This window comes from Eucalyptus grandis, chromosome 4, assembly GCF_016545825.1.
Source record: "Eucalyptus grandis isolate ANBG69807.140 chromosome 4, ASM1654582v1, whole genome shotgun sequence".
Classification (NCBI taxonomy): Eukaryota; Viridiplantae; Streptophyta; class Magnoliopsida; order Myrtales; family Myrtaceae; genus Eucalyptus; species Eucalyptus grandis.
The window spans coordinates 22,928,564-22,941,873 of NC_052615.1; the positions used below are offsets into that span (position 1 = coordinate 22,928,564).

At 39.4% G+C, this 13,310-nt stretch overlaps 1 protein-coding gene across 1 annotated transcript; it reads right to left on the reverse strand.

The window, feature by feature from the left end:
• Positions 1–1,368: 1,368 nt before the first annotated feature.
• LOC104431518 ((-)-germacrene D synthase-like) lies at positions 1,369–13,011 on the reverse strand. Its single transcript, XM_039310817.1, has 7 exons — positions 12,748–13,011; positions 3,419–3,707; positions 2,857–3,232; positions 2,401–2,619; positions 2,173–2,311; positions 1,834–2,082; positions 1,369–1,725 (listed from the first exon to the last, which is right to left on the reverse strand). The coding sequence occupies exons 1-7, from the start codon at positions 13,009–13,011 to the stop codon at positions 1,429–1,431; spliced, it is 1,833 nt and encodes a 610-aa protein (XP_039166751.1). The 3' UTR covers positions 1,369–1,428.
• Positions 13,012–13,310: the final 299 nt, after the last annotated feature.

The window sequence follows — 13,310 nt, forward strand, 5'->3', positions numbered from 1 at the left end:
ACCGAAAATTTTATTTGATTCTTTTAAAAATTTTAAAAATTCTCGACATCCGATTTTCTAAACAAATTTTAAAATTTTAATTTTAAAAATTTTAAAATTAAAAAAAAAAAAAGAAAATTTTAAAAATTAAAAAAAAAAAAAGGTTGAGGTTTAATTCAAACGTTTTTAATTTTTCTTAATTTTTAAAAAATTTTAAAATTTTCTTAATTTTTAAAAAATTTTAAAATTTTCTTAATTGAAAAATTTAAAAAAATTTAAATTTTCTTATACAACTTCCATTCACCGATTCACTTACACTAGATGCTTGAGATTTTTCATGACTTTTTCTCAATAATATATTCAGGCATTCGGCGAGATAGTATGTTTAGCCCACCATGGATATGATACATAAATTAAGCATAAAAAGGAAAAAAAGGAGAAAATGGATTTGTCTATTAAATTGACCAAGTCCGTGCGCCTCTTAAATTTGGTCGTGTGATATCTGTGTTAATACTGTCGCAGCTTAGAACATAGCTATTGTCGCAGCTTTATGTTGTCGACTACGTTTTTTTTTCCAAGTAGAGGCCATGTTAATTAAGTTTTATCGAACATCAAGTAGGTTTTCTTATATTCATTTGGCCTTTTATAGTTATTATCATTGAATTTCAGCGCACTTTTTGTGGTCTAACTGTGAAACCACAGAGCAATCTCAATCAATCTCCGATCATTTGTGGTTCAGATCGGAGTCTTCGTCATAAAAAAAAGTCATAAATTATGAGCATTTTTAGGGGACTAGTCCTGAATTCGAGGTGGATCATCGTCGGCTAAGAAAGGAAAAAACGTGATCCCGTCAGATACGCTCTGCAAAACCGGTTTTCTGCTGCAACCGAATGACATTAAAGGAAACTTATGGATGCAAAGCTGATGAAATTTACAATGATTAAGAAAATTACGATGATTAAGGAAAATTGCTGACACACATGTTGCAAAAAATTTACAAAGTGTAATGAGCAATTAGATATTTTACTAACAATAACATAAAATAAATTTACTGTTAATTTAGGTAGATTCCTATTTGTGTAATATTACAACCATGGGACTCGGAAAAAGTACTACCATCAATAAGAACTTATGTCCTTTAAATAAAAGTTGCAAAATAATATTTTATAGTAACTTACTATGAGTGAGGATAATCACTCGCACTATAGAAAAGTTACAATCTATTAGGTAAGGTGAATTATTTTATTTTTATGAAGTATTACAAATCATAAGATCCATAGAACTTATGAAGGCAAAAGGGAAATCATGGATACGCACATCACTTTGAAAAGTATATACTAGTAATTATAATTTTCCTCATGCATTCTAGAATAATTGAGAGTTCAAAGGCATGATTGATGGACCCTTTATTTTCAATAGCACATTGGTGTGACATATTTCGTTCAAATTTCAAATCGGCAAGGGACTAACAAAGAGCGATGTGATATGCTCTTTGAGCTCAGTCTTGGAGTGGGTGTAATGATCTCCACCATTGCTGTATAATAGATCCATCACCCGCGAGAGATTGAGAATTGCGGTGAGAACCGGCATTGGGGCTGTGGTCGGACGAAGAAACTCTTCATTGATGTCCTTCCATGCATCAACAACTCGTTTTTGGAGTTCCTCCTCAGCTTCCTGTTCCGAGGCATGATTTTCTTTCATGAACAACTCCACCGAAGATGCTACGTGTCCCCTCTTTTGCTCAAACTATATTTCAACAACATTGGCATGATCAGGTCAACATTGTTTTCCAATCGGGTGGTGATCAATCTAATTTTATTAAAGCATTGGAGGATAATTATTTTTTAATTATACCTTGTGAGAACTAATGTCATCCATGAACCTACATATGATTTGTGAAGCCCTCAAAATCTTGCAGTCACCGAGCAACCATTCAAAAGCATATCTTGTAACCACATCGCCCATTCCTACAAGTGATGTGATCGATAACGCTTCATATCCCGTTGTTAATAATGCAAGGGGGATGTATTCCTCTAGTGTTGGTGTGTAGCCGGTATGGAACCATTTGGCTTCGTGAAAGTACCATTTTGCTTGCTTCTTCATCTGAGAAATCGAACATGAACAAGAACATTGGGTTCCTAAGAAAAATGAAATTTGTGTTGGATGCATGTATAATGTGCCGACAACACTTACGGCTTCTTTTGCATAGGTGAGGCGGTATGATCTTCCTTTTGTAGCCAGATCATTCCCAATTTCATCATAGAGATTGAGAATCTCCTTATAATGAGCTTGCATGTACTCCGGTAGTCCATCCATGGCATCAACATCCCACCTGAATTTGAGTCCTTAAAATTGACACACTTACTCTACACATACTCGATCAAATTTAGAAGTTTGAGAAAAAGAATGCGGATTACGTACTTCTCAATTGCTTCGGTGTAGGGTACAAGTTCCTCCAATGTGCCATAGGCATCATAAATATCGTCGAGAATGGAAATTAGTGCAGTCACTCTAGTAAGTATATTTCTGGCCACTGCAAACTCCGGCTGGAAATATACTCCCACCATCCAAAAGAACATCTCCGCAATCCTGTCTCTAGCAAATGGGAACTTCCTTGCAACATCTATATTCTTCCACCACCTATATTTATATGAATAAGAGCTTTATTGGAAGTACATTAGCCTGATGAATTCACATAGTTTAAACTCATCTTTTTGACTTGTAAAGGATTTTCAAAAGCACTATTTAGAAGGATAAATTGAAATCATATAAGTAAACCTTCGGAAAACACGACCAGAAAAAGCGGATGTTTGGGCATTGTTAAAACATAATCTAGAAACTAATTTTAGATTATACTATCATGTGAAGTTAGTTGACCTTGTAATCGCGCCGAGTTCCTTCTGGTGTTGCTCTTGCAGTAAGTTGAAATCTAGTTTAGCCATGGTGAGCAATACCTCCTCATGCGAAGGCTCTTCTTGGTAGAATATAATATAATGCCTTGCCTCAAGTCTTGGCAAACCTTTGCGAAGTGGCTGCTTTAGGGCATGACTCACTTGTTTCGCAAGACTAGTGCTAACTTTCCTTTCATCAATTGATTCAAGGTGAGTTATAGCAAAAGGAAGTGCTTCTTCCAAAATAGCATCGCCATGGCACCTTAAATGGCAAGCTTCATATAGACTTAGCAATCCGCGCACATCTGTGATGAGCGATATCTTGAAGTTGCCTTCGTTGTCCTTAAAATTGTTAAAAACCTCTGTGCGACCAACCAACATGGGAAAAATTAGGTAATCAATTAGAAATTAGGAAGGCGATACGCCTAGTTGATGTCCTGGATTTTCTTCCACTTGTTCTCCTAAAATTTGAATGAGAAATAATAATTTTCCAAAGAAAGAATTTTATGGGTAACTTATTGGATTGGCTCACTTAGGTTAAGACTTACCCGATGAAATATTGAAACCTTGTTGTCGCAGCAATCGAAACATAAGAGCAACCATGTGAAGCTCATCTCCCTTAAAATCTCCATGGTCAAGTTGTGAGTAACTTTTGTGGATTCGTTCTAGTTGCGCATCTATTTCTTGTTCAAAATGGTAGTCAATTCCCAAGCGTTGAATTTGATCAATCAAGTGAAGCATTTGTGAAGGCTTATCCACGGCATTAATCACCATCTTCCTCACCTCTCCTTTCAATTCCTCAACTTGTTCCTCCACTCTTCCAAGGAATTTGAACTTCTGCACATAAATAATACGCCATTGTAAATAGAAGCAAGCATGAGATACGTACATTTCAAAAGACTCAAAGGAAAGTAAAGTTACTTTGAAAAATAATAATGATGTTATCTTGGTTAGAAACCTATGAAAGGATATGAAAACAAGGCAAATTGGGCAGACTCCTCAATACGATGAGTATATACTTTTAGAAAAGTGAATTAATGATAAAGACCAAATCATTTCATTTTGAAACTTCGGAAGAGACAAAATCCAACATTATTCTCTAAAATTGAATCGATGACCAAATCATTTCATTTAGGTGGAGTTATACAATTGATCTTTCTGAAGGAGGGACTGTTGCATACATCAAATGCATATAATATAGTTTAAACATGTTAAACATGACCGTGTTTGGCATAATCAAACTCTTGAGTTAGGAAGAAATCATACTTTTATTTGGACCGTCTCTAGGGCGTTTATTAGTTATGGCATTTATATCAATTCTATTTTGCTTATTGACATTGGTAATCGACACGGACATTGCAATGGTATAAAGATTGTTGGTTAATAAGCTAGAACCAACACATATTCTATTATGATAAATAGAACATACATCATCAAAGCAAAAGAAAAATTCATAATTCTCTTTACCCAAACGAGGCACAAGAGATGATGTTCCCCTGTACACATTCTTATAATGCAAACAGTTCTTTAAACCATTACATGTCCAGAAGGGAAACATAAACGAAAAGTCCCTATAGCTAATGCGGCAACTCTTGCTCCATTGGCAAACGTCGGGACAATCTCATTTCGCCTTAACATCCTCGTTATTTCCAGATTCTGCAAAGACATACAAATATGTGAAGTTGCAGCAGAATCTAGAACCCATGAGCTGGATTCAAAGACTTTCCTAAGATTGGTTTCAATAGCATAGACACCATACCTTCATAAGGTCGGTTCTTGGGCTTGACCTTCAAGCTCGCGAGGTACCTCTTGCGCCTCTCCTCCAGTGCCCTTTCGACACCACAAAGAATGACATTTCCCCTTTATCAATCATGGGTTTGGTTGCACAACGGGTTTGGCAGCCTATTCCATTTATTCTTCTTTAAAACGGTCTTACCCTTTGAAGAAGAAGCCTTAAACGCGACACACAGCGAGACACACAAAACTTCCCAATGCGGCAGACCTAATTCCAATGATTTGGCGGCCAAAACGGTATTGATCAACTTCATTCGTCAAGTGAATAAACTTCACTTCACTAGAAGAAGAAAAACCATGGGATAGCTCTTTCTTTTCTTCGTTGCTACCTTTTTCTTTCCAAGGGATGGGTTGGAAGCATATAAGAACCTATTTTTTTTTTTTTTCATAGATCAATCAGTTTTCTATCCTCCAAATACCGAAAAGTTAGAAAACATTCTCCCGAAAGCAGCTCTTATTATTATTATTATTATTTATTTTATTTTTTTGGAGCAAACGGACCCTTAGATCTTTGACGCTATCAATTACCGCAAACACAAAGACTTTCATTAAGTCTGCAAAACGCAATTGCAAGAAAACAAAGGTAGTAGACATAAAGAAGGATTACTAACCGTTGAGTAGGAGGGGGAAGTGTATTTGATGAAGTGATCGCCCCATACGCTCGCATGAAATTCGGCCAACGGCCGTTCGACCCCGCCACTTCTCCCTTTACTCGGAGAAGAAGATGGAATTACCGGAACCTGAACCGACATGCTCCCCACTTGTTTTGTCCTTCGTCTGTGGATGTCGAATGAATACACGAGTTGAAGACTGAGGAGAGGATTTCGCTGCGTTGCAGAACATCAACACTTGATGGGTATTTATAGGCAACATGGTCATAGCCACCTTGTCACTTTTGGACTTATTTTTAGAGCAAACCAATCACATTTTAATGAATATTAACGCGAGTGAAGATTATTTCGTGGAGAAAAGAAGATATTCTCCTTATTATATAATTGGTCCTATTCACCCTGTCTTTGTACAACATCGGATATTAGTAAATTTAGATGTAGTAAATATGATTTTATTTTCCATCAGAATGACTCAGGAAAACTTATTTTTTATGAACGGATGGATTTTGTGTGCCCATGACTAGATCTAGGGTCCTCTTTCAGGGAATTTGTATACTTCCATTAATGCCGGGTGATAATTAGCTCTTTTTAATAGGCTGCTTCTATTCATAAAATGTAGGAAGCATATCATTTTGACGTAAGTTGCCTACTCGGTGGTCGATTGGCCCCGATAGGTTCTTGCATTTAGTGTTTTGAGTCACAACAAGATCTTGGGTTCTCTTTCGGGGAATTTGTATATTTTCATATATACCGGGCAATATTATCTCTTTGTGACAAGTTGAGTCTGTCCATAAAACGTACGGACCATATCAATTTGACATAAATCGCATACTTAGGGTGCGTTTGGTAACGTTTATGTTCAAAAAATTGTTCCAGGGAACAAAAATTGAAAAAACTATTTCTATTCTGGGGAACAATTTTTGAACAGAAGATCGCGTTTAGTAAACTTGTATAATTTCCATTCCTAGAATAGAAAAAAAAAAATAGAAACACGTTTGGTAAACTTGGACAATTTTGTTTTGTTCATTTTAATTTTTTTAATTTTTTTAATTTTATTTTTCCTTTTATTTTTCATTTTTCTTTTTCTTCCTTTTGGCCAGTCGCCGGCCTTGGCCATGGCTGGCGACCGGCTGACGAGGGCCGACAGCCTCACCCACAACTTATATTTAGACACATGAAAAATACGAAGTCTGAGCCATAAAATGGAAGCTTTGATTAGTGGTTCTAAATTGTACATTTACTTTCAAACATCATGGAGTACCGTAGGATCATGTAAAATCATTAATAAAGAAAAACAAAAACAGTTATTTCAAGTTCTAGTTTCCATGATCCACCTACATATAATATGGAACCTACCCATCGAAATAAATTCTACAATTTTTGGAAATTAGAACCTATCTTGCATACATTAGAATTTAAAATCTGACAGGTTCCTATTAATCCGATTCTCTGGTCTCAGGTTCTATTCTGGAACCATGCTCACCCCTACTCGTCATGTCCAATTTTCAAACCGATAATTTTGAAGATAGCTAAAGTCCCTTCCAAATTTGGAAAAGAAGAAGAAGAAGAAGAAGAAGGAATGTTCCTTCTGAGTTTCGTCACATCCAATTTTCAAACCAACAATTTTGAAGATAGCTAAAGTCCCTTTTGAATTTGAAGAAGAAAAAGAAAGAAAGAGATAAGGAAGGAATGTTCAACAACCTTAGTGTGTGATATTTTCAAATCGACAACTTTGAAGACAACTAAAGTCCCTTCTGAATTTGAAGAAGAAAAAGAAAGAAAGAAGGAAGGAAGGAATGCTCAACAACCTTAGTGAGTCATATTTTCAAATCGACAATTTTGAAGACAGTTAAAGTCCCTTCTAAATATCGTCACATTCAATTTTCAGACCAAAATTTTTGAAGATAGCTAAAGTCCCTTCTGAATTTGAAAAAATAAAAGAAAAAGAAAGAAAGAAGGAATGTTCAACAACCTTAGTGCGTGATATTTTGTGGAAGGAGAAAGGAAGATGGTTCGTTGCGATCATGCATCTACCATTGTCAACTCAATTAAGTGAAGATCAAGGACAAGTGTTCATTACCAAAGATCGATGAATTGTGGGACTAGTTGCAAAGAGAGTGTTAATGTTTTCAAAGATCAACTTGAGATTATGAAGTCATCAATTGAAAACCAGAAAGGAGGCTATACTCAAGACAGCTGTTTGTTCTTGATTTGGTCTTTATGAGAGTATTGTGAGATCGTTTGGCTTGGCGAACACTCCAGTTGCCGTCATGGATTTGACAACCCGAGTGTTCAAGGAATATCGAGTTTCGTTTGTGATTGTGTCTTTCCATGATATTTTGTGTAATAGAGAAATGCTAAGGAGCATAAGAAACAACGCGGAATGGCGAAAGGATTTTCATGGATCTGATCAAGACTGAGTCAATTATTAGTGGAACAAGATCGATAATAGTATCAGAGATCAGAAGTAGTATGGGTTGGACAAGTCACTTCAGAAAGTTCGTGGAAAGAGCCTTAGCATCGGTGTTGTCATTGACTCGACTCTGGCAATAGGGTTTTAGAGGATGCGAAATTTATAGAGACGCGTAATTTAGAGGACTGGATTACGTATTGATGCAACGTAGTAGGATTGTTGCACACGTATTCCATCAACTATGATCTCGCAAGTTGAACATGAGACGACATCGTAAATCAGAACCTTGGCAGGATTACAATGGTGCTATCTGGTATCACCATGGAGGAAAGAAAGAAGTCACTGATTCGTTGAGTCAAGAGTCTTCAATTGTGCGCAGGCTGGCTAAAGTATAGACTTTAGTTGAAGAGGGTTCAAAATTCGATTTTCAAATTTGAGGTAGGCTACCTTTTGAATTTTTATAGCCGCCCTCAAAATTGAACCAGATATACAAACAAGAATCAAACGCTTCTGTTGACAGATCAGGATGGAACGTTGTGACAGACTTACCTAAGAAATCAAAGGAATAATGACTCCAGTTGAGGTAGTGGTCAACAGACTGATGAAGTCGGCCCACTTTATCACCGTATGGAAGGATCTTGATTGGAATGTGCATGCAAGTAGTATGTGTGTCAGACAGTTCGTTTGGATGGAGTATCAATCACGAACTTGTATCAGATTTAGAATCAAGGATTTCTGGTTTTAGCATAACAGTCAGATAGTTCTTTTGAGGCAGAACAGAGCAGAGTGTACAAAATTTTAGTTTGTTGAGATGAGATCAGAGAAAGAAATATCACAGGTTCAGAGTTAGTTCAGCAGTTAGTAATTTCAGTTGTCGTGAGCATAATCAGATTATAGACCGCTTAGAGCCATCAGAAAGATTAGATATTGTGAACCAAGAAAGTCCCTTTGGTTAAAGTGGTCGGACAACACCACGGGACTAAAGGAGTACCCGGGGAAAGTGAGACTTGAGGAGACGATGATACCTCACCTTTCGTTAGGATTGGTAAATGTTTAAATTTTGAGGACGAAATTTTTATAAGAGGGGAAGAGTTGTGACATCCCAGATTTTCAACTCTGTTTTCTACTGAATAAATCAAACATTTCATTGACGCGCCTATAGGGCTGTTCTCAGAACTGATCACTCTCGAGATAACTAGACTATCTGGGGAAACTAATAATGATTTTAAGGCTAATAGACTTGAGAATTCGATTAGAAATCGGCTTCTCGACCGTGTCTATCTTTAGAGGCCATTGCGGCACAGTATAAAATCGATTTGAAATCAAATATAGGCCGGTTCAATAGAGATGTGTGGCTAATCGCAGGTAACACCACTAAATTAGAAAATTCTTGTCGATCGGCACTAGACTGATTTTCTTATTGTTTTGGTACCTGTGTCCGTATTTGGATCATTGAGATTTTTATGACAATCGAAAGTCGTCAATGAATCGAGTGGGTTCATTGTAGCTCGAAGAAAATCGACCATGAGTCATTTGCTATAAAAATGCCTGAAAGTTACCCGATAGCTTAGGTCACACTAAAAACACGTCAAATAGAAATTAACCGTGAATTCAAGTTCGATTTCAAAAATTGAAGATTCTATGGTGTCACGAGCTATTTTAGGAACGTTGACTTAGTCTCAGAAGATTTTTCAGAGATTCCGAGATTTTTGCGGAAAACCGTTTCGGACGTTGCGGAAAATTAATAGAAAATTGGACGGGCCAAATTAAAGGAAATTTGGGCTTCCGAGCCAAGCCCTTGAGTGTCGGGGATTTATAGAAAATTGTTCGAGATTTTTCTTAAACAAAATCGGACATCGATTTGGAGATTTGAATGAAGAAATTGAAGCCAAGATTTATTAAGTTCGGAACTAAGGAGGGGTGCTAGAATTTTGGCACCAATTTGGATTATTTATGGAATTTTTGGTTGGAAAGTATTACGGGAGACAAGCATTTAAGAGGAGATGTTTGTGTTGATATTTTCCTCCTTTTCTTGGCATGTTGAGCACGTCCCAACTGCTGGCCTCCATCTTCTTCACGTGAGCTTATCCTCAATCCGAAGATTTATTCTACATTTGCTTTTCAACTTTCGCTTCCTCCTTCCTCAATCAGTCCCCGCCGCCTGCTCCATTTTCGGTTCCCTCTGCCGTCCACGACTCATCCACCGAGCTGCCGAGTTCGGTCACACAGCAACCGACCGGCCCCAGCAACTCCCCCATCTTTGACCGCTTCTGTTTCACTGTTCCGCCAGCAGCGACAATCGAGCTGCTCCTCCACCGATTGACGTCACCCACCGTCCACGTGCATCATCAGAAAACCCCCCACGCCCTGCTCGAAGCTGCCATCATCCACCGAAGGCCCACACGTCCATGGTCTGTTCTCCCTCAGTCAACCGAAGACCATCAGCCTCTTCGTGTCTTCATTTTACCGGTCATCCATCCAGCAACGAAGAGCCCAAGCTGCCAGGCGTCCTCCTCCACTTTCACGTTTCATTTCCCTGCAACATTCTCGGTCAACAAGTCAGTTCATGCGGCCACCGAAGTTGACTCCATCGACCGCACGAACCAATGATTGCTGCTGTTCGCCCCTGTTCCGCACCGACTAGCCACCGTCCGGCCACCTCCGGCCACCGCCTAGCCCCGCCGGACCTCCCCCGCAACCCCTTCGCCCTCCGCCGGCTTCCCCTCGCCGCCCTAGCCGCTGGAGCAGCCCCGATCGGCTCCGTCCAGAAGACCCACAGAGTGGGTTTCAGCATCTTCGGGCCCGCTTTTGGGCCGTTTCCGGGCCTTGGATCCGTGAGTCGCTTTGGGAACAATCGTTCCTCGCGTCGCCGCCGTCGGATTGATCCGATTTGCGTGCGATTTGGTGAGTAATCTCACTAATCCAGGATTAGTTGGCTAATTATGCTTAAGGTTGGTTTAGATTTAATTACTTATGTTTAGGTTGTTAGATTAGAATAAATTAGCAATTATTAGTCAATTGTGATGCGATTTAGATAAATTGAATGTGCGGTGCCAAAGTAGACGTGAAAGTCTACTAATTATTAAAGTGCCTCAGGATTTTTCCCGACCCTTAGTGGGCTCCAATTAGGCTTTTCGGGCCTAAGTGGATTTTTAGTATTTAAATATTAATTTTCGGAATTAAATTAAATAATTATTTATTTTCGAAAATTCAACGAGATTACCGAGGACCGGAAAATTATGCTGATTACTCAGTGGTGAAGTTCGTTTATTTAATCAGAGAACTTTTATTTTGAGCTAAATTGAATTTTTAATATTAATTATTTAATTTTCAAATTAATAAATAAATTAATTATTTTTCGGAAATTAAGATTTTGATGGCCGACGACCGTAATCTCGTGCTGATCGTCGTGGCGCAGTCGTTTATTTATTTGAGCTCCACGTTGTATGGAATTGAATAAATTGTGATATTTTAGGGATTTACCCTAAATTGATTGGAATCGATTGAGATTGAATTATCGATTGGTGAATGGCCAAATATGTTTATTAAGCATTTATAATGCTTTGTTGAGTTAATTTAATTATTTGATTGAGTATTGATTGGTGAATGGCCAAGTATGTTTATTCAGCATTTATAATGCTTTGTTGAGTTGATTTAATTATTTGATTGAGTAATCGTTGGGCATTGGTCGTCGGTATTGAAAGTAGATTGGTAACCATTTGAAAGAGGACACGTGGCTCGGTGAATTGGAATGTCACCTGGAGAATGCACGTGAGTTCAATGGTTGAATATGTCACCTTGGCGAAAAGGTCGCGAGAGAATGCACGTGGCTCGGAGACTCGGTATGTCGTCTGGAGAATGCACGTGGCTCGGTGACGGAAGTTTGGCATCTAAAAGGACACGTGGGCTCGGTGAATTGATGCATCACTTTGGTGAGATAGCACCTAGAGAATGCACGTGGCACGGCGTCGTAAAAAGAGGCACGTGGGCTCGGTGAATTGATGCATCACTTTGGTGAGATAGCACCTAAGAGAATGCACGTGGGCCCGGGCATCTAAAAGGGCACGTGGGCTCGGTGACTTGATGTATCACTTTGGCGAAGAGGTCGCCCGAGAGAATGCACGTGGGCCGAGGTTCGAGGCACGTGGACTCGGAGACTTGGAATGTCGTCCTAGAGAATGCACGTGGCCTCGCTTTTAGATACTCCTCCGTGGAGAGTGATTTGTGTGACATGTAATCGACTAGTTCGATTTGTTTGAAGCGAATTCTTCATTTTATGTGTGAATTATCTTAGACTGCGGTGGGATAAGAGGCCAAGGTAAGTCATATGCCCCGTGCGTGTTTAGGCAACCTTTTTAGTATCTTTGGTTTACTAATCGGGCTTCCCAGTGGGGTAGAACTCATTGAGACGTAGTCTCATCCAGGTTGGGGAAAACCGTTTCGGGACCTGGACCAAGAGGGCATGGAGGAGGAATCCGAGAAGGAGAACTCGGAGGTGAGATCGAAGAGAAGGATTTTGGAAGAAAAGATAGTCCCGAGAGGGGCCTTGAGACGGTCTGGATGGATTGAGATCCTATCTTCTTTTGAGATCTCCTTTTGATGTGAATAGTTATGAAGTGATTTATGGTTTGTATAAAAGTTTGGTTATAAATTTCAATATGAAAAATATGGGCGATGCTTTTCTATCCCATCGTTTTTATTATGCAGGGATTTTAGCTAACTTCCGCATGTGCTTAATAAAAGAAAGGGTCGGCGATACGTTGTCTGTGATATCGCATTATAAAATCGACCAAGTGAGAAGGATGTGTGCGTGCCCGAGGATCGGGCGTGACATCCAGTTTAAGTGGTATCAGAGCGAAGTTGAAGATTGGAGTGATAAGGAGCGTTGACCATGGGATAGTTAGTAGGAAAGGCCTTTAAATTTATGCCGGTGCATGTCTGTGTTAGCTGAGTGCTAAAATTGTTTGTTGTTTGGATCGCTCTGTTTCTAATTTGGTGTTGAAATGGAAACAGGTGTTAGTTGAGTAAAGCTACACCATGAGCGATCGGGAGCGAGAACTCTGCCCCAAGAGGACCGTGGGGCCGTTATTGAGGTAGAGCTCAGGCTCGTGTCGGAACCCGAGGCGGACGTGGTCGAGCGCCGGCCAGCTAGCGTGAGTGGAGTGAATCCACCGTCGAAGATGTCGGGGTAGTTGTCCCTAATGATCCCCGTCAGGTGGATGGGATCTTGCGTGCTCCTAGAAGCGATGGGTACCGAGAATGGATCGACAAGCCGCGGCGCTGAAGCCGCCAGGCCGCTAATGCCGTAGCCGCCGCCCTGCATTGCTCGAAGCCGCTCTAGCCGCTAAAAATTTATAGTCGCACACATAGTTCCTCTACTTGAATGAACGTTGAAGGTCGGCTAGAATAGTGGTTGCGGAAAGATCGATAAGTAAGTTAGTGGGGCACTCGAAGGCTAGATCCACTAAGGTTTAGGGGTACTTGGAGACCATTTTCCATCACGGTGGGTCAAGATATGGAGAAGCATTCGCAGTCTTGATGTGTAATGAAGAAGAAAAAGGTGATACTAGCGTGTATCAACTTAAGATAATGCTGACATTTGGTGGAAAGCCACCAAGGATG